Source organism: Exophiala mesophila, assembly GCF_000836275.1.
Source record: "Exophiala mesophila strain CBS 40295 unplaced genomic scaffold supercont1.6, whole genome shotgun sequence".
Taxonomy (NCBI): domain Eukaryota; kingdom Fungi; phylum Ascomycota; class Eurotiomycetes; order Chaetothyriales; family Herpotrichiellaceae; genus Exophiala; species Exophiala mesophila.
This window is the reverse complement of record NW_015622509.1, coordinates 1,345,629-1,357,245: the sequence shown is the minus strand read 5'-3', so window position 1 is coordinate 1,357,245 and position 11,617 is coordinate 1,345,629. Positions and strand designations below refer to the sequence as shown.

At 49.1% G+C, this 11,617-nt stretch overlaps 3 protein-coding genes across 3 annotated transcripts; 2 read left to right on the top strand and 1 right to left on the bottom strand.

Moving 5' to 3' along the window:
• Positions 1-4,759: 4,759 nt before the first annotated feature.
• PV10_08389 (uncharacterized protein) lies at positions 4,760-5,551 on the top strand (the record flags this gene model as incomplete). Its single annotated transcript, XM_016373400.1, has 1 exon — positions 4,760-5,551. One exon carries the CDS (start codon positions 4,760-4,762, stop codon positions 5,549-5,551), a length of 792 nt encoding a protein of 263 aa, XP_016220311.1.
• Positions 5,552-6,220: 669 nt separating this feature from the next.
• PV10_08388 (uncharacterized protein) lies at positions 6,221-7,195 on the top strand (the record flags this gene model as incomplete). Its single annotated transcript, XM_016373399.1, has 1 exon — positions 6,221-7,195. One exon carries the CDS (start codon positions 6,221-6,223, stop codon positions 7,193-7,195), a length of 975 nt encoding a protein of 324 aa, XP_016220310.1.
• Positions 7,196-7,411: 216 nt separating this feature from the next.
• Positions 7,412-10,474, bottom strand: PV10_08387 (uncharacterized protein). Its single transcript, XM_016373398.1, has 2 exons — positions 9,551-10,474; positions 7,412-9,501 (listed from the first exon to the last, which is right to left on the bottom strand). Exons 1-2 carry the CDS (start codon positions 9,912-9,914, stop codon positions 7,733-7,735), a joined length of 2,133 nt encoding a protein of 710 aa, XP_016220309.1. The 5' UTR covers positions 9,915-10,474; the 3' UTR covers positions 7,412-7,732.
• Positions 10,475-11,617: the final 1,143 nt, after the last annotated feature.

Below are 11,617 nucleotides of genomic sequence, written 5' to 3'. Positions count from 1 at the left end.
CGTGGATCATAAGTCGGCTTTTACTGAGGTGACTGTGATGAACAGAAGGCACTCATCTGATGATGAAGGCATAATGCTCACCGCTGGTTGATCGAAGCCTTGAGAAAGTGAGGTGAGGCTGAGGGAGATAACGACTTGACGGAAGGTGGGGGGCGGTGAAACCTTAACCGCCGGCCCAAAGAGCTTGGCATGTTTGTCACGGGTCCGGACGGGATCCGAGACAGGCGAAGCTCCAAAAATGATCGTCGATGAGCACGTGATGAGTAAGGGTTGGGGGACACAATGACTAAGCGGAACAATGTTTCACCCTTGCCCGGCTGGCAAAGGCACCAGGGGACATGAATAGATCGAGTACAGCAAGAGTATAGGGTATGTGAGATGAACCACTCTTCCACAGCATTGACATTCCTCAGGATGTTCCCTGCAAAACTTTGAGCACTTCCACAGCCAAGTCGTGAGCACTGCCAGGATTCTGTCCAAATAACAGTTTCTTTGACGGTGAAACCACAACATGTGGTGCCCAAGCCTCTGCCGCCTTTTCATACTTTCCTCCACTCTTCTCATTGAGTGCTTTCTCCAAGTCAAATGGCATGCCAGGTGGCGCAACCTTGATGGCATAGGCCTGCTCTTCCTCCTCGTCACTAAACCCTGTGACTGCCTCTCCTGCAAGAACCGGTGTTCCATCGGCCTTTTTGACGTTGACGAAAGCGGCAGAACCATGACACAGTCCGACGAGGATTTTATCGGCCTTGTGAAACTCCTCAAGCAACTGGATTGAAGTCTTGTCCGTTGCCAAATCCCACATTGCTAAGAACATGTATGAGCACATTCACTTATGTCACGATTGAGGTGTCTGGGGGCAATACTTACGACCAAACCCTCCCACCACGAAGATTATATCGAATTCTTCAGCTCGGCCGACGTAAGAGGTAAGTAAATCAGTCTTTGTCCAGAGGTCTTTCTTGGTCCTGAAGAACTCTTGGGCATCTTCGTCGTCTTTGAATCTTTCGACAGAGATTGGATCGCATACTGACTCGCCGGTTGGAGACGCGATGAAGGTTTCAGTATGGGGTGAAAGAACTTGGTACGGATGAGCAAACTCGGGCTATTGCAATGTCAGTCAAAGTGGTCTGTGAAGCCTTCCAGCCGGACATACCAGATACCACCCATTAAAATGGGACGATAGAATATACAAAATTTTAGGTTTGCCGGCCATTTCGAGTTTGATATGAGTTGCACTGACTTGTTGGTAGTTGACTGAGGTGAGAAATGTCGTTCGGCAGTGTACTTGTCAAGCTCTAGCTGTCATATATAGGCCGATTACAATTGCGATTTCCTATCGATCAGGCAACCTCGTGGATTGTATGATTACGAAAAGGCCTACTCAGACTAAAACAACAAATTCACTGTCAAGCTAAGTCGCTAAGGCTATGCGGCGAATACGATGTAACCACGAAAGTCGAGTCCATTTTAGAATTACCATTTCTCGACGTGGTCAAGTAGTCAATGGGATATCCACCTATCTTCTGTTTCGGGTACATCATGGTCGTCATCTCACTGGCTCGGAAACAAAATGCCCGTGGATCCACATTACTCAAAGAAGCTCTGCATACGAAAACCCACAATCTCAACTTCTGATAGGCCGTTCTGAACATGGTCCGCCTGTGAGAGGTATTGAGGATGCATTCTGACTAACCCACGTTATAAAAAAAATCCAGCAGACGTCACCCTGCTTGCCAATATCATTCGTGATACTTCCTCAAACTTCCATGGACACGAGAAGTGATACTATGCATCTGAGAAAAGACGGGACACTACAGTATGACAACATCAGACCTGCAACCTGCAATAATCTTGGTAATCACCCCGCCGAAGTTCACACCCCAGTGGCAGGCGTTTTCCATCATGTTACGTCGAAGCGAAGTGTATGTTGTTCTTGCACTTGACATGGCCTGCCAAGCGAGACCACAGCTTGTACCGAACTCAGGTCCATGACGATGTTGAAGACAGTAGCATCCTCACTGATGCCTTCCTGAGCTCTACAAATCGACACTGGGAATCCATCATGGTCGTCAAACAATGTTGCAAACGCCCCCCGAAGGAAGTCCTGTTCGGGAAAGTCTGCCTGCGCCGTCAAGAGTGATATCCTGTCCATGCGTGCAAATGAGTCTGCTTCTGCGAGCTCGTCAATACCCTCATGTATTCCCAGCATGTGGTTGGTGTGAAGAATGTATCCATTGGAATTGCCATCCAACTGCACACAGGTCCGAGACGTGAATTCGAGTCCAAAGTGATCTCTAGCATCTGCGACCAGGATGTGCGCTGACCCTGCCAAGCCTATGCTCTCAATTGCTGACCGCGCCTCACGCGCCGAACTGGCTTCCAAAGCCATTCGGAGAGCCAGATGGGCCGGAAGCTTGGTGTCGTTCAGACCTCTTGATCGAATAGCATTTAGGCACACCCCAACTCCATACTCATTGAGACCGATCTTTCCAATAATTCCTCCCTCGGTCACCATTTTGATAGTTGGTTTTCCTGAGCAGGCAACGGTCAAAAGCACAAGATTCTCCTTTTGTTCTTCCATCCAGTCCCAATTCTGGCCTAACCAAGAGTGCTCTCCAGTTTGCAATGACACTGTCGTACAGCCGTCACTCCTGCATGGCGCAGGGGCATTGCTGTCGGTGAGAAGCCCAAAGGCTATCTCGGTGCGGACGTTGAGAGCAAGGATATCGAGAACATCTCTACCAGACCCAGCGGCGATGCCTTTCAACTCCTGGTAATACCGTGGCCATCTTTGTTGTATGTTGACGCCAAAAGCCTTGGCAATCGGTAGGATGCTTTCCCAACTTCGACCAGTGTACTTCTTGAACAACCACGAGTAGAACGCGATGCTCCCAGCAATCTGCTTACTAGCTGCTCCTCCGTGCTGGACTCCAACTTCATAAGGTGACCCTTGGCAATTGATCACCAACATGTTTGTTTTGAGGACATTCGACGTGGCCGGCGGTTCACTTATCCTCGTTGGTTGATGAGTCAGCCTAAGCTGCCACGCAGGAGTTGTTGAAACGGATCTGGAGATGTCGCCTTTGACAATCCAAACTTTCGCCCACAATTGTCGGCAATCTGGAAACAGTGGATAATTACGATAAACCAGTCAATATGGAAACTCGTTCAGTGACCAGAATAGGCAGCTCGATAAGCTCATCAGGGTCCAAGCGGCCCCACAGAAACGTGCTTTCGGTGACACACCACCAGGATGGAGAATCCTATCTCGGTTGGCCAAAGTTTAACACGTTTAGTCGTTTACCAACGACGACCATCCCTTTGCAAATTTAAGCTGAAGATTGGACTATTCGTACACTGACTCAGGTGCGCTTGGCACATTCATCCTCGAGCATGGGCAAGAAAGTTCTGGTGGGATATGGGATCGATGTCGATGCTGTCGCTGGGTGGTAAGCAAATGGCGGATGAAACGAGGCAGCAAGGAAATAGCTCTGACGTCAATATAGGGTGGACACGAAAGATGGTTCAACTCCAGACCCTGTAGAGGTTTCTCGAGGCCTGTTCGGTGCTACAGTTGGGATTGATCGGCTTCTTCAGCTTCTCGACAAGTACAAGATCAAGGCATCATGGTATGTTCCGGCTCACACGGTGGAGTCATTTCCCTCGCAAATAGCGAAGATCAAGAACGGCGGCCATGAAATGTGAGTTTCTGGGAGCACAAGTTGAACGAGGATATGCTCATCAATACAAGAGGTCTCCACGGCTACAGTCATGAGTACGTTTCCGGACTATCAGAACAACAAGAGCGAGATGTTCTGGAGAAGTCGATCAAAATCCTGACCGAGTTCACGCGCGAAGCACCACGGGGTTGGACAGCTCCAGCCTGGACGACTTCAACACGGACCATCCATCTTCTAGAAGAGATGGGAATTGAGTATGATCACTCATTCATGCACCATGATTGTCAGCTATATCGCACTCCTTATAGTGACTACGGGACTCGACCGACGACATACAAGGCTCCTAACGGGCACCAAAACGCAGCAAGTCAATGGATGGAGGGGATGCCTTCGCCGAAACTCTCGTCAATCGTGACTGTTCCCGCGAACTGGCATCTCGATGATTGGCCACCATTTTCACCAGGAGATGGAGGCAGCGATGGCTTTGTCGATCCTCACATGATTGAGCGAATGTGGAAAGAGCACTTTGATTTCTTCTACGAAGAATATGATGAATTTGTGTTTCCTCTCAGCATACATCCACAGGTCAGCGGGAAGCCTCATGTTCTCAAGATGCATCAGAGGATCATCGAGTATATCAACGGCTTTGAAGGGGTGGAATGGTGTACATTTGGGGATATGGTGAGCCGATACAAAGAGGGTAGTATCGGTGGATTTGACATTCGTCAGAGTATGGGGCTTGGAGCGTGAACATCTCGACAAAGTTTCCATTGATCGTTTGCAAGGTAGTCTGCCACATTGGTGGTGTATTTTGTAAATATCAACATGGCAGACAAAAAGACAATTTTCTCCGCTCATTGTTTATCGCCCGACCTTTGTAGTGTCTACTTGGTCAACAAAGGTGAGAGAGTCTCTTGTCTGGATGATAACAAGCAGGAGACAAAGCCAGTCAATGAAATATAAGTCCCTTGGAGTCGCCAATAATGATGCCGTGCCATACTCAGTGCCTTCTACTGAAATCTGGGTACATTTTATCAAATCGACAAACTGAATTCTTGCCTTCTCCTTTCATCACCATGACTGCTCTTTCCATTGCATCCCAAGGAACTAAGGGCCAACCCTCGAAGGCTGGATCAGGCCGTCCTATTTCATCGGCGCGAACTTCAAACATGTCAATGCTATCATCCAACTCGTCTCGTTTCAAGAGTCGGATTCCTCGCCCTACCTCTCAGGTGATTGACCAAAATCACACTTCAAGCACTGGTGCTCCCAGTCGTCCCCGTAGTGAGAATGCGACGAACAAATCATCACTGCGCAATCCCAGCCCAGTGACATCTAATCAGGTGAAATCAGCAGCACACGATCGACGAATTTCTCCAGATTGTCCTAAATCCACTTCTCAGGTCAGTCGTTTCCCCCCACCATCTTCCAAAGCAGAAGCTTCAAATCGAAGTCACGCTCCTTCGCAGACCAATGGAACTATCAGATCATATTCCACCAAACACTTAAAGATTCCTACTCCGATGGGCACAAGTAGCATTGCTACTACTTCACTCCCTCCTCCCAAGGTCAAGGAAGTTCCCATTCCCGGAAGTAGTCAACATCTGAACAATGGAGGTAAGTCACCCCATTCAGTGGGCACCCACCAACTCAAGTCAGAGACTGAGAAATCACAACAGAACGCTACCGTGGAGGAAGCCGGAGAAGTGACAGATTCCCAGCAGGAGCAGGAAGTTCCGCCATCAGGTGCGGCAAAATCGAAGGACAGTGCAGTTAAGGACAAGGCAGGTGGTTCGAAGAGATCCAAGAAGAAGTCGCGCGTGTCGAAGCGAACTATCAAGATGTTGAGATGGTTTGCTTATACTTGATCACAGGATTTGATGAAAGGCTTGGGAACAATATGGGTGTAACAACAAGGATAGCCGACAAGTCTCAACAGCAGGGACCTCCTCTATGGTCACACTATGCTAATCGGTACATGTCAATTAGGGGACGGTCAATAGTCGAGACCTATACATATGTCAGCAGAAACTGACTCTAATATATATCTGTCATACTCTGCATAGAATCTTAAAACAACTGACTCACAAGATTCAGGAACATTCATCCCCACTGTTGCCTTCATCAGTCAGAGGCTGTAAATGTGGTACAATCAAGCGATTTGACCATTCTCCATGTATCATGTATCATGTATCATATATTCATCATGACTTGAACCTTTCCTAAACTCAGTCACATTACTTGTACCTACGCAGTATCAATCACCCAGCCAGTCAGCCAGTCAAATATTCCCCTTGACAAACGACTTGAATACAACCAAACGCCATGTCCACCTCACCGTCAAACACCATCAATCTCTCAGTTTGTCATATATTTCTACATAAATCGCATGCACTACTCCATCTCACCTCCTCAAGATCAGCCCACAACATTCCCCATCCATCCTGAATGAACATATACACCCAAGCCCCACATTTTTTCCTTGTCTATTTATAAAAGAATCATATATTCCTTCTGTCTCAATAGTGAGCTTCAAGATGAGGAAATTCTTCAGAGAGGTTATAGACACCGCCGTTGAGACTCTATCACCGGAGCGTCCGTCTTCATCTTCATCGTCTAGACATCGCCGACATCGAAGGGACAGCGATCATCACCACCATCTTCGAAGGGACAGCAGCTGTCGCCAGAAACGAAATCTCAGGGAGAGCGACGAGCGACATCCTAATGCATTGCGTTACCATGGGCAGCGTTCACGCCCACGATACGATGATGACGATGAATATGATGATGAGTACGAACGAGAACGGGACAGAACGCGCAGTAGTGGTAGCAGTAGATACGACTACGACGATAGGAGTACTCGAGATCGAGATCGAGAACGGCGATATTCACCACAGCGGGAACGGGAACGGGAGCGAGAGCGTGAATGGGATCGATATGAAGATAGAGATATGGCACGAGACCGAGACAGGGCCTCGTACCGACACAGGTATCCCTCACCGTCTCCCTCACCGTCACCGTTACCTTCACCATCTCCTTCCCCTCGTCCCGTTCAAAACCCACGCACTGACCCGCGCTCCCCTCTATCACGAACCTTCAACGACGACCCACGATTCCGTGAGGGTGATGAAGTCGTAGAAGAAACCAATCGAGAATCATCTCGGTCTCAAGGTTGGGTGCGTGATGCTGGGGTACGGTATGTGAGAGATCGACATGGAAATCCTGTGCGAAGAACGAGTTATGTAGATGAGTATATTAGACGGGAGGACGGGGTTGAGTATGATGAGTATGATGATGGGAGGAATTATAGTGGTGGGAGATATAGGGACGGGTTTAAGGGCACAACTCCTGGTCCTGGTCCTGCTGGAGGTTATACAGGGCGGCCCGGAGGCGCGAGCGCGGGACGGGATGGAAGGGATTCGGATTCTCGTGAGGATTTGTCGAATATTGCAATCCCGAAGGAGCCAGGTAGGGTATTGGGGGAAGTGGAGGACAGTGAATCAGGTTCTTGATATATCACGCAACTGAGTACAAGTCGTGGGTGAAGGATAGTTGGTTATTTATATGTTAGGATAAGCGCATGAATTGAAGCTAGGGAGGACCTGGCTCTGATGAATGCTGCTACCTAGTATCTTTGAATATCCATATGCTCGCTTGCTCTGCGTTTTGAATAAACTAAACCTCACCACAAATATATCATGCACAAGAATGAACAAGGAAACATAGAGTAAAAGGAAAAATCATGGCTTGATCATTATTGATAGCTCTAGCATTCGTTTATGAAACATGATTCATGTCATTATCAGTCCACCAACTGATCATCAATTCCATTCGTGTGAACGGCTCAGGGCGGAGATGTCTCCAAGACCAATGGGTATTCAGGACGGAAATATTATCAGATCATGCAAGATTGTATATCGTGTTGTTTCATCATGGTCATTTCCAGCATAATGGAAGATTTCGTCGATTCAAGATCATCGTAGTTGGGGATTTCCCAAAAGCAATCAACGCCGTAGTCGATGGGAAATAGGGAAAGTTGATGCAGAGCGTCATCGGGTGTCGGGTCTGAATGGAGGGTTGTTGAATGGTTCGCCATATGCTTGGGGTGGAGCTTGGGCTGGTGGTGGCGGCGTCGGTACAAAGCCTGGAGGTCGTGAAAGAGCGCCGTAAGGGTTGCCGTCAGAGTAGATGAATGAACCACTCGTCCCATACGGATACGGAGGTTGACCGTATACTGGTGCCGAGTGCGGATAAGGATCGGGAGGCAAGTGAGTCAGGTCGGGCATGCTGCCAGTAAAGCCATTGTCGGCATAACTGTTGGCACTCAGATATGCCTTTCGGCGTCGGGCTTCTCGTTTCGCAGCATGTCTTTTTCGCTTCTCTTTCTCTTGATCAATCTGAAGTGACTTGTTGCGGGTCTCCTTCCACTCGCTGTAAGCTCCTTTGATACCGAGGCCAGCAATCCCGATACTGGCGACATCCTGCAATCTATTTTTGTTCTTTTCGGTTTTTGCCTGGGCGGGACTAATGTCACCTTGCTCCAAGGCCTTGTATCTCTCCTCTCGTTTCTTCATGCTCCCATAAACACTGTTGGCGGCATGGATCGTCGCTACTGTCGCTAAACCACCGGTGAGGAGTAGCTTCTTGCGACTCTTCTTTATGTTCTTTTCATCGTCGGTACTGGAGCCCAGGTCAGAATCTGAGTCTGTTTCTGGATCACCGGTATGGCGGGGTCCATAATCGAGCTTGTAGCCAGAGTGAGCCGCTCCCGGCACACTCGAGGCGCGTGGACCCCCATGTGGTTGACGGTTATAACGGGGTTGAATAGTACCTACATTTGCTGATTCATTGTAACCATATCCTCCATTGCGGCTAGATCGTCCGTCGTCATAATAATAATCATCGTTGCTTGGTCTCTGTCGATGTGAATCACGATCATAATCATGGTCGCGATTGCGGTCACGATCGGGATCGAGCTTGTCTGCCTGGTCTTTCAAACCCAGTGCAGCCAGACCTTTTGCGGCGTACGCGGAAACACTCTGACTTCGACTTCGTTTTGGAGGTTTGCGGCTCTGGCGGCTGTCGCGGCTGTCGCGGCTGTCGCGGCTGTCGTAGGAAGAACTTCGAGAGCGAGCACGGCCCCGAGAACGGGAACGGATCGAGTCATAGGCTTTTTTGGCAGTAGCAGCAACGACACCTCCCACAGCGACATCTTTCAGCCCACGAGATTGGCTTCGGCCGCGATCATCCGGACTTTCGTCACGGTCACGACCACGAGATTTGGATCGGGGGCCGTTGATGACGCGATTAGCAGCCAGACCAGCCAAGGCAGATCCGACAACGTCGCGCTTCTTGTGATCATCTGAATCACGAGCTGCCGTGGTCAAACCATTGACACCGCCAGCAGCCAGGGCAGCTGTGAGGACACGTTTGCCTTTCTCGCCGCCCCAGCCGCCTTTTTCCCCGCGAGCGCGAAAAGCCTCACCGGCACCGGCCAGAACAGCAGCCTTCAATGCCTGGGAAATTTGTCCCTTGTTGGGACCTCGACTTTTGCTCCTGTTGTTTTTAGAGCGGTCAGAGGAAGACTTTCGACTGCGACCACTTCGACTCCGACGACTGCGGTCGCTGGATCTCGATCTCGATCTCGATCTATCTTTGTCTTTGTCTTTGCTTCTGCCCAAGACGGCGCCAGCAAGGCCTCCAAGGCCAACAGCGCCTAGCAGTTCTTCAGTGGTGGATTTTCTGCGTTCCTTTTCCTTTTTGGGAGGAGTTCGGCTGCGAGAAGAGGAAGAGGAATACGAGCCACGACGTCGGCGGCCTTTGAATGAGTTAGAAGATGAAAAGGAAATGATGTTGTGACAACTTACGTCTGTCATCGTAGTCACGTCCTCTCGATGGTTTTGAGGCGACAGTGTAATCGTCGTCGTGTCGTCGTCGAGAAACGAGGGAGCGATCATCGTATCGATCGTCATAGTACCGATCGTCGTAGTAACGATCATCGTCAGATCTGGTACGGACTGGACGGTGGCCACTTTTGCGGGTGATAGTTTCGCGGTATAACTGGCCGTTCCTCGGGATTTCCTCGATAGATGATGAACTATCGTCACGACGTCTTACGATGCGGGTGTCTTTTGAGTTGACATCGTAGACTGTGTCTTCATAATCATCTCTATAGGATCGATCGCGGTTGGATCGAGTGCGACGAGATCTATCGTCGTCGTAATGAGACATCTCAAGGTTGTGGCGGGGCGGACCGGTGGGAGTGGAGGAAGAGGGTGAGAGAGGCCCAAGTGGAAGTGTCAGTCACTATGTAGCCCAATGGCAGGTCGGAACTAAGGCCCAAGGAACGGGTCGTGGCGAGGATCGTTTCGGGGATAAAGAATTCTTGTCTTCGCACGGACGGTAGAAAGGGTGACAAGTTTTTGAGATGGGGTTTGGTTGAAGGAGAAATAATAGGCCAGATACTAGTTTGAGGCGAAGCAGGAGGGATGACAATAATGAAGGCAAGCGATACTGCCTGACTGCCTTGCGGCTACTTGGCGGCAAGTTTCAAGGTAAGGCTCGACAGTTGAATGGGCACCGTGGAGAGAAATGGGCAGTGCCGGAGAATTGTGATGCAAGTGGAATTTTGGCGGATTTGTGGAATGTCGGTGGCTGGAAGAGGAGAGAGAAAAGGCAAAAGGTGGACTTTTACTGGGAATTTTCAGAGCCTGACGGTGTGTGATAGCCACTTGATTCGAGGGTTTAGGTCTGCCTGGGGAATGAGAGGAGGGATTGTGATAGGAAGTACAGTATGTACCTTGCCGACAACCTCAGAGGATCGTGACAATAGCCTGTAAGCGACGCAGGTTTCTACGGAGTAGTAGTCCTTGAGGATTTGGAGGGAGGGGTTGTTAGAGGGGCTGGAAGAGTTGTTCCTTGTTGGCTGTCTACGTAATAGGTACTTAGTACTTCCCCAATTAATGCTACAAGTGAATGTCGTTGTGTTTCTACACAGTCTTGCAGACCATAAACCGGGTACTACAATAACCCAATTCTGACATGTCCCAACAAGCCCAAGGTCTGGTTACATGTAAGAGGTTGCCAACGAGACTGTGATTGTGATGACATCTCGAGGTGAACGCTGCCCAACCACTGGGTCGAATGAGACTGTAGCAAACACGACCTGCGGGTGGCTGTGTTAGGTACATATGTACGAGATGGGCCGCATAGCACCATAGCCATCACACAGGCAATGAAGCAATGAGGCAATGATGCTACTTAGTGGCAATGTTGTAGCCAGGCAAACATTGCCACGTCACAATCCGCCAGAGCCAAGTTGGAAGTCGACATGCATCAGGTTGTGGATGAAGTCACAAGATTGTGTATGGTTCACGTGAACAGAATGAGATAAAAGTTCATCGATTTTTATCACGTGCAGTCACATGGTGATCGAGAGGTCAGTTCACGTGCTAAGTGCTGACTACCTTGGGGGAAGGGTTCGCCTAATCGGGAGGGGAGAGGCGTCAGATCTCGTGTTCCTGATTAGATTCTCGAAGGGCTGGAAGCCACATGTAATCAAAATGAGCCGGTGGCTTACGTGCTTATACGGAGTATGATTATGTACAATAATACATTCCACGAGTTTTCTTCTGGACCAAGCAGTCCCTGCAGAAGCCGTTGAATTCCCTGCATTGCTGTGTGTGTAGAATGACTGTTGTAAAATCAACCGAGTCGTGTTCGCCGAGTTTATCTATCGAAATGATTCAACGCACACTTTATTTTTGATCACCAGGAGATCAGCAGACCCTTGCACGTGGCTACAAAGATAAATATACTGTGTAATCTTGTCGTAGATAGGGTTATGGGAAGGAACTATTGCTAATTAATAGGATATCCAGTAACGTCCGCTCAAACGAAACGTCATAACTACAGAGTACATAGGTCCGGGGATT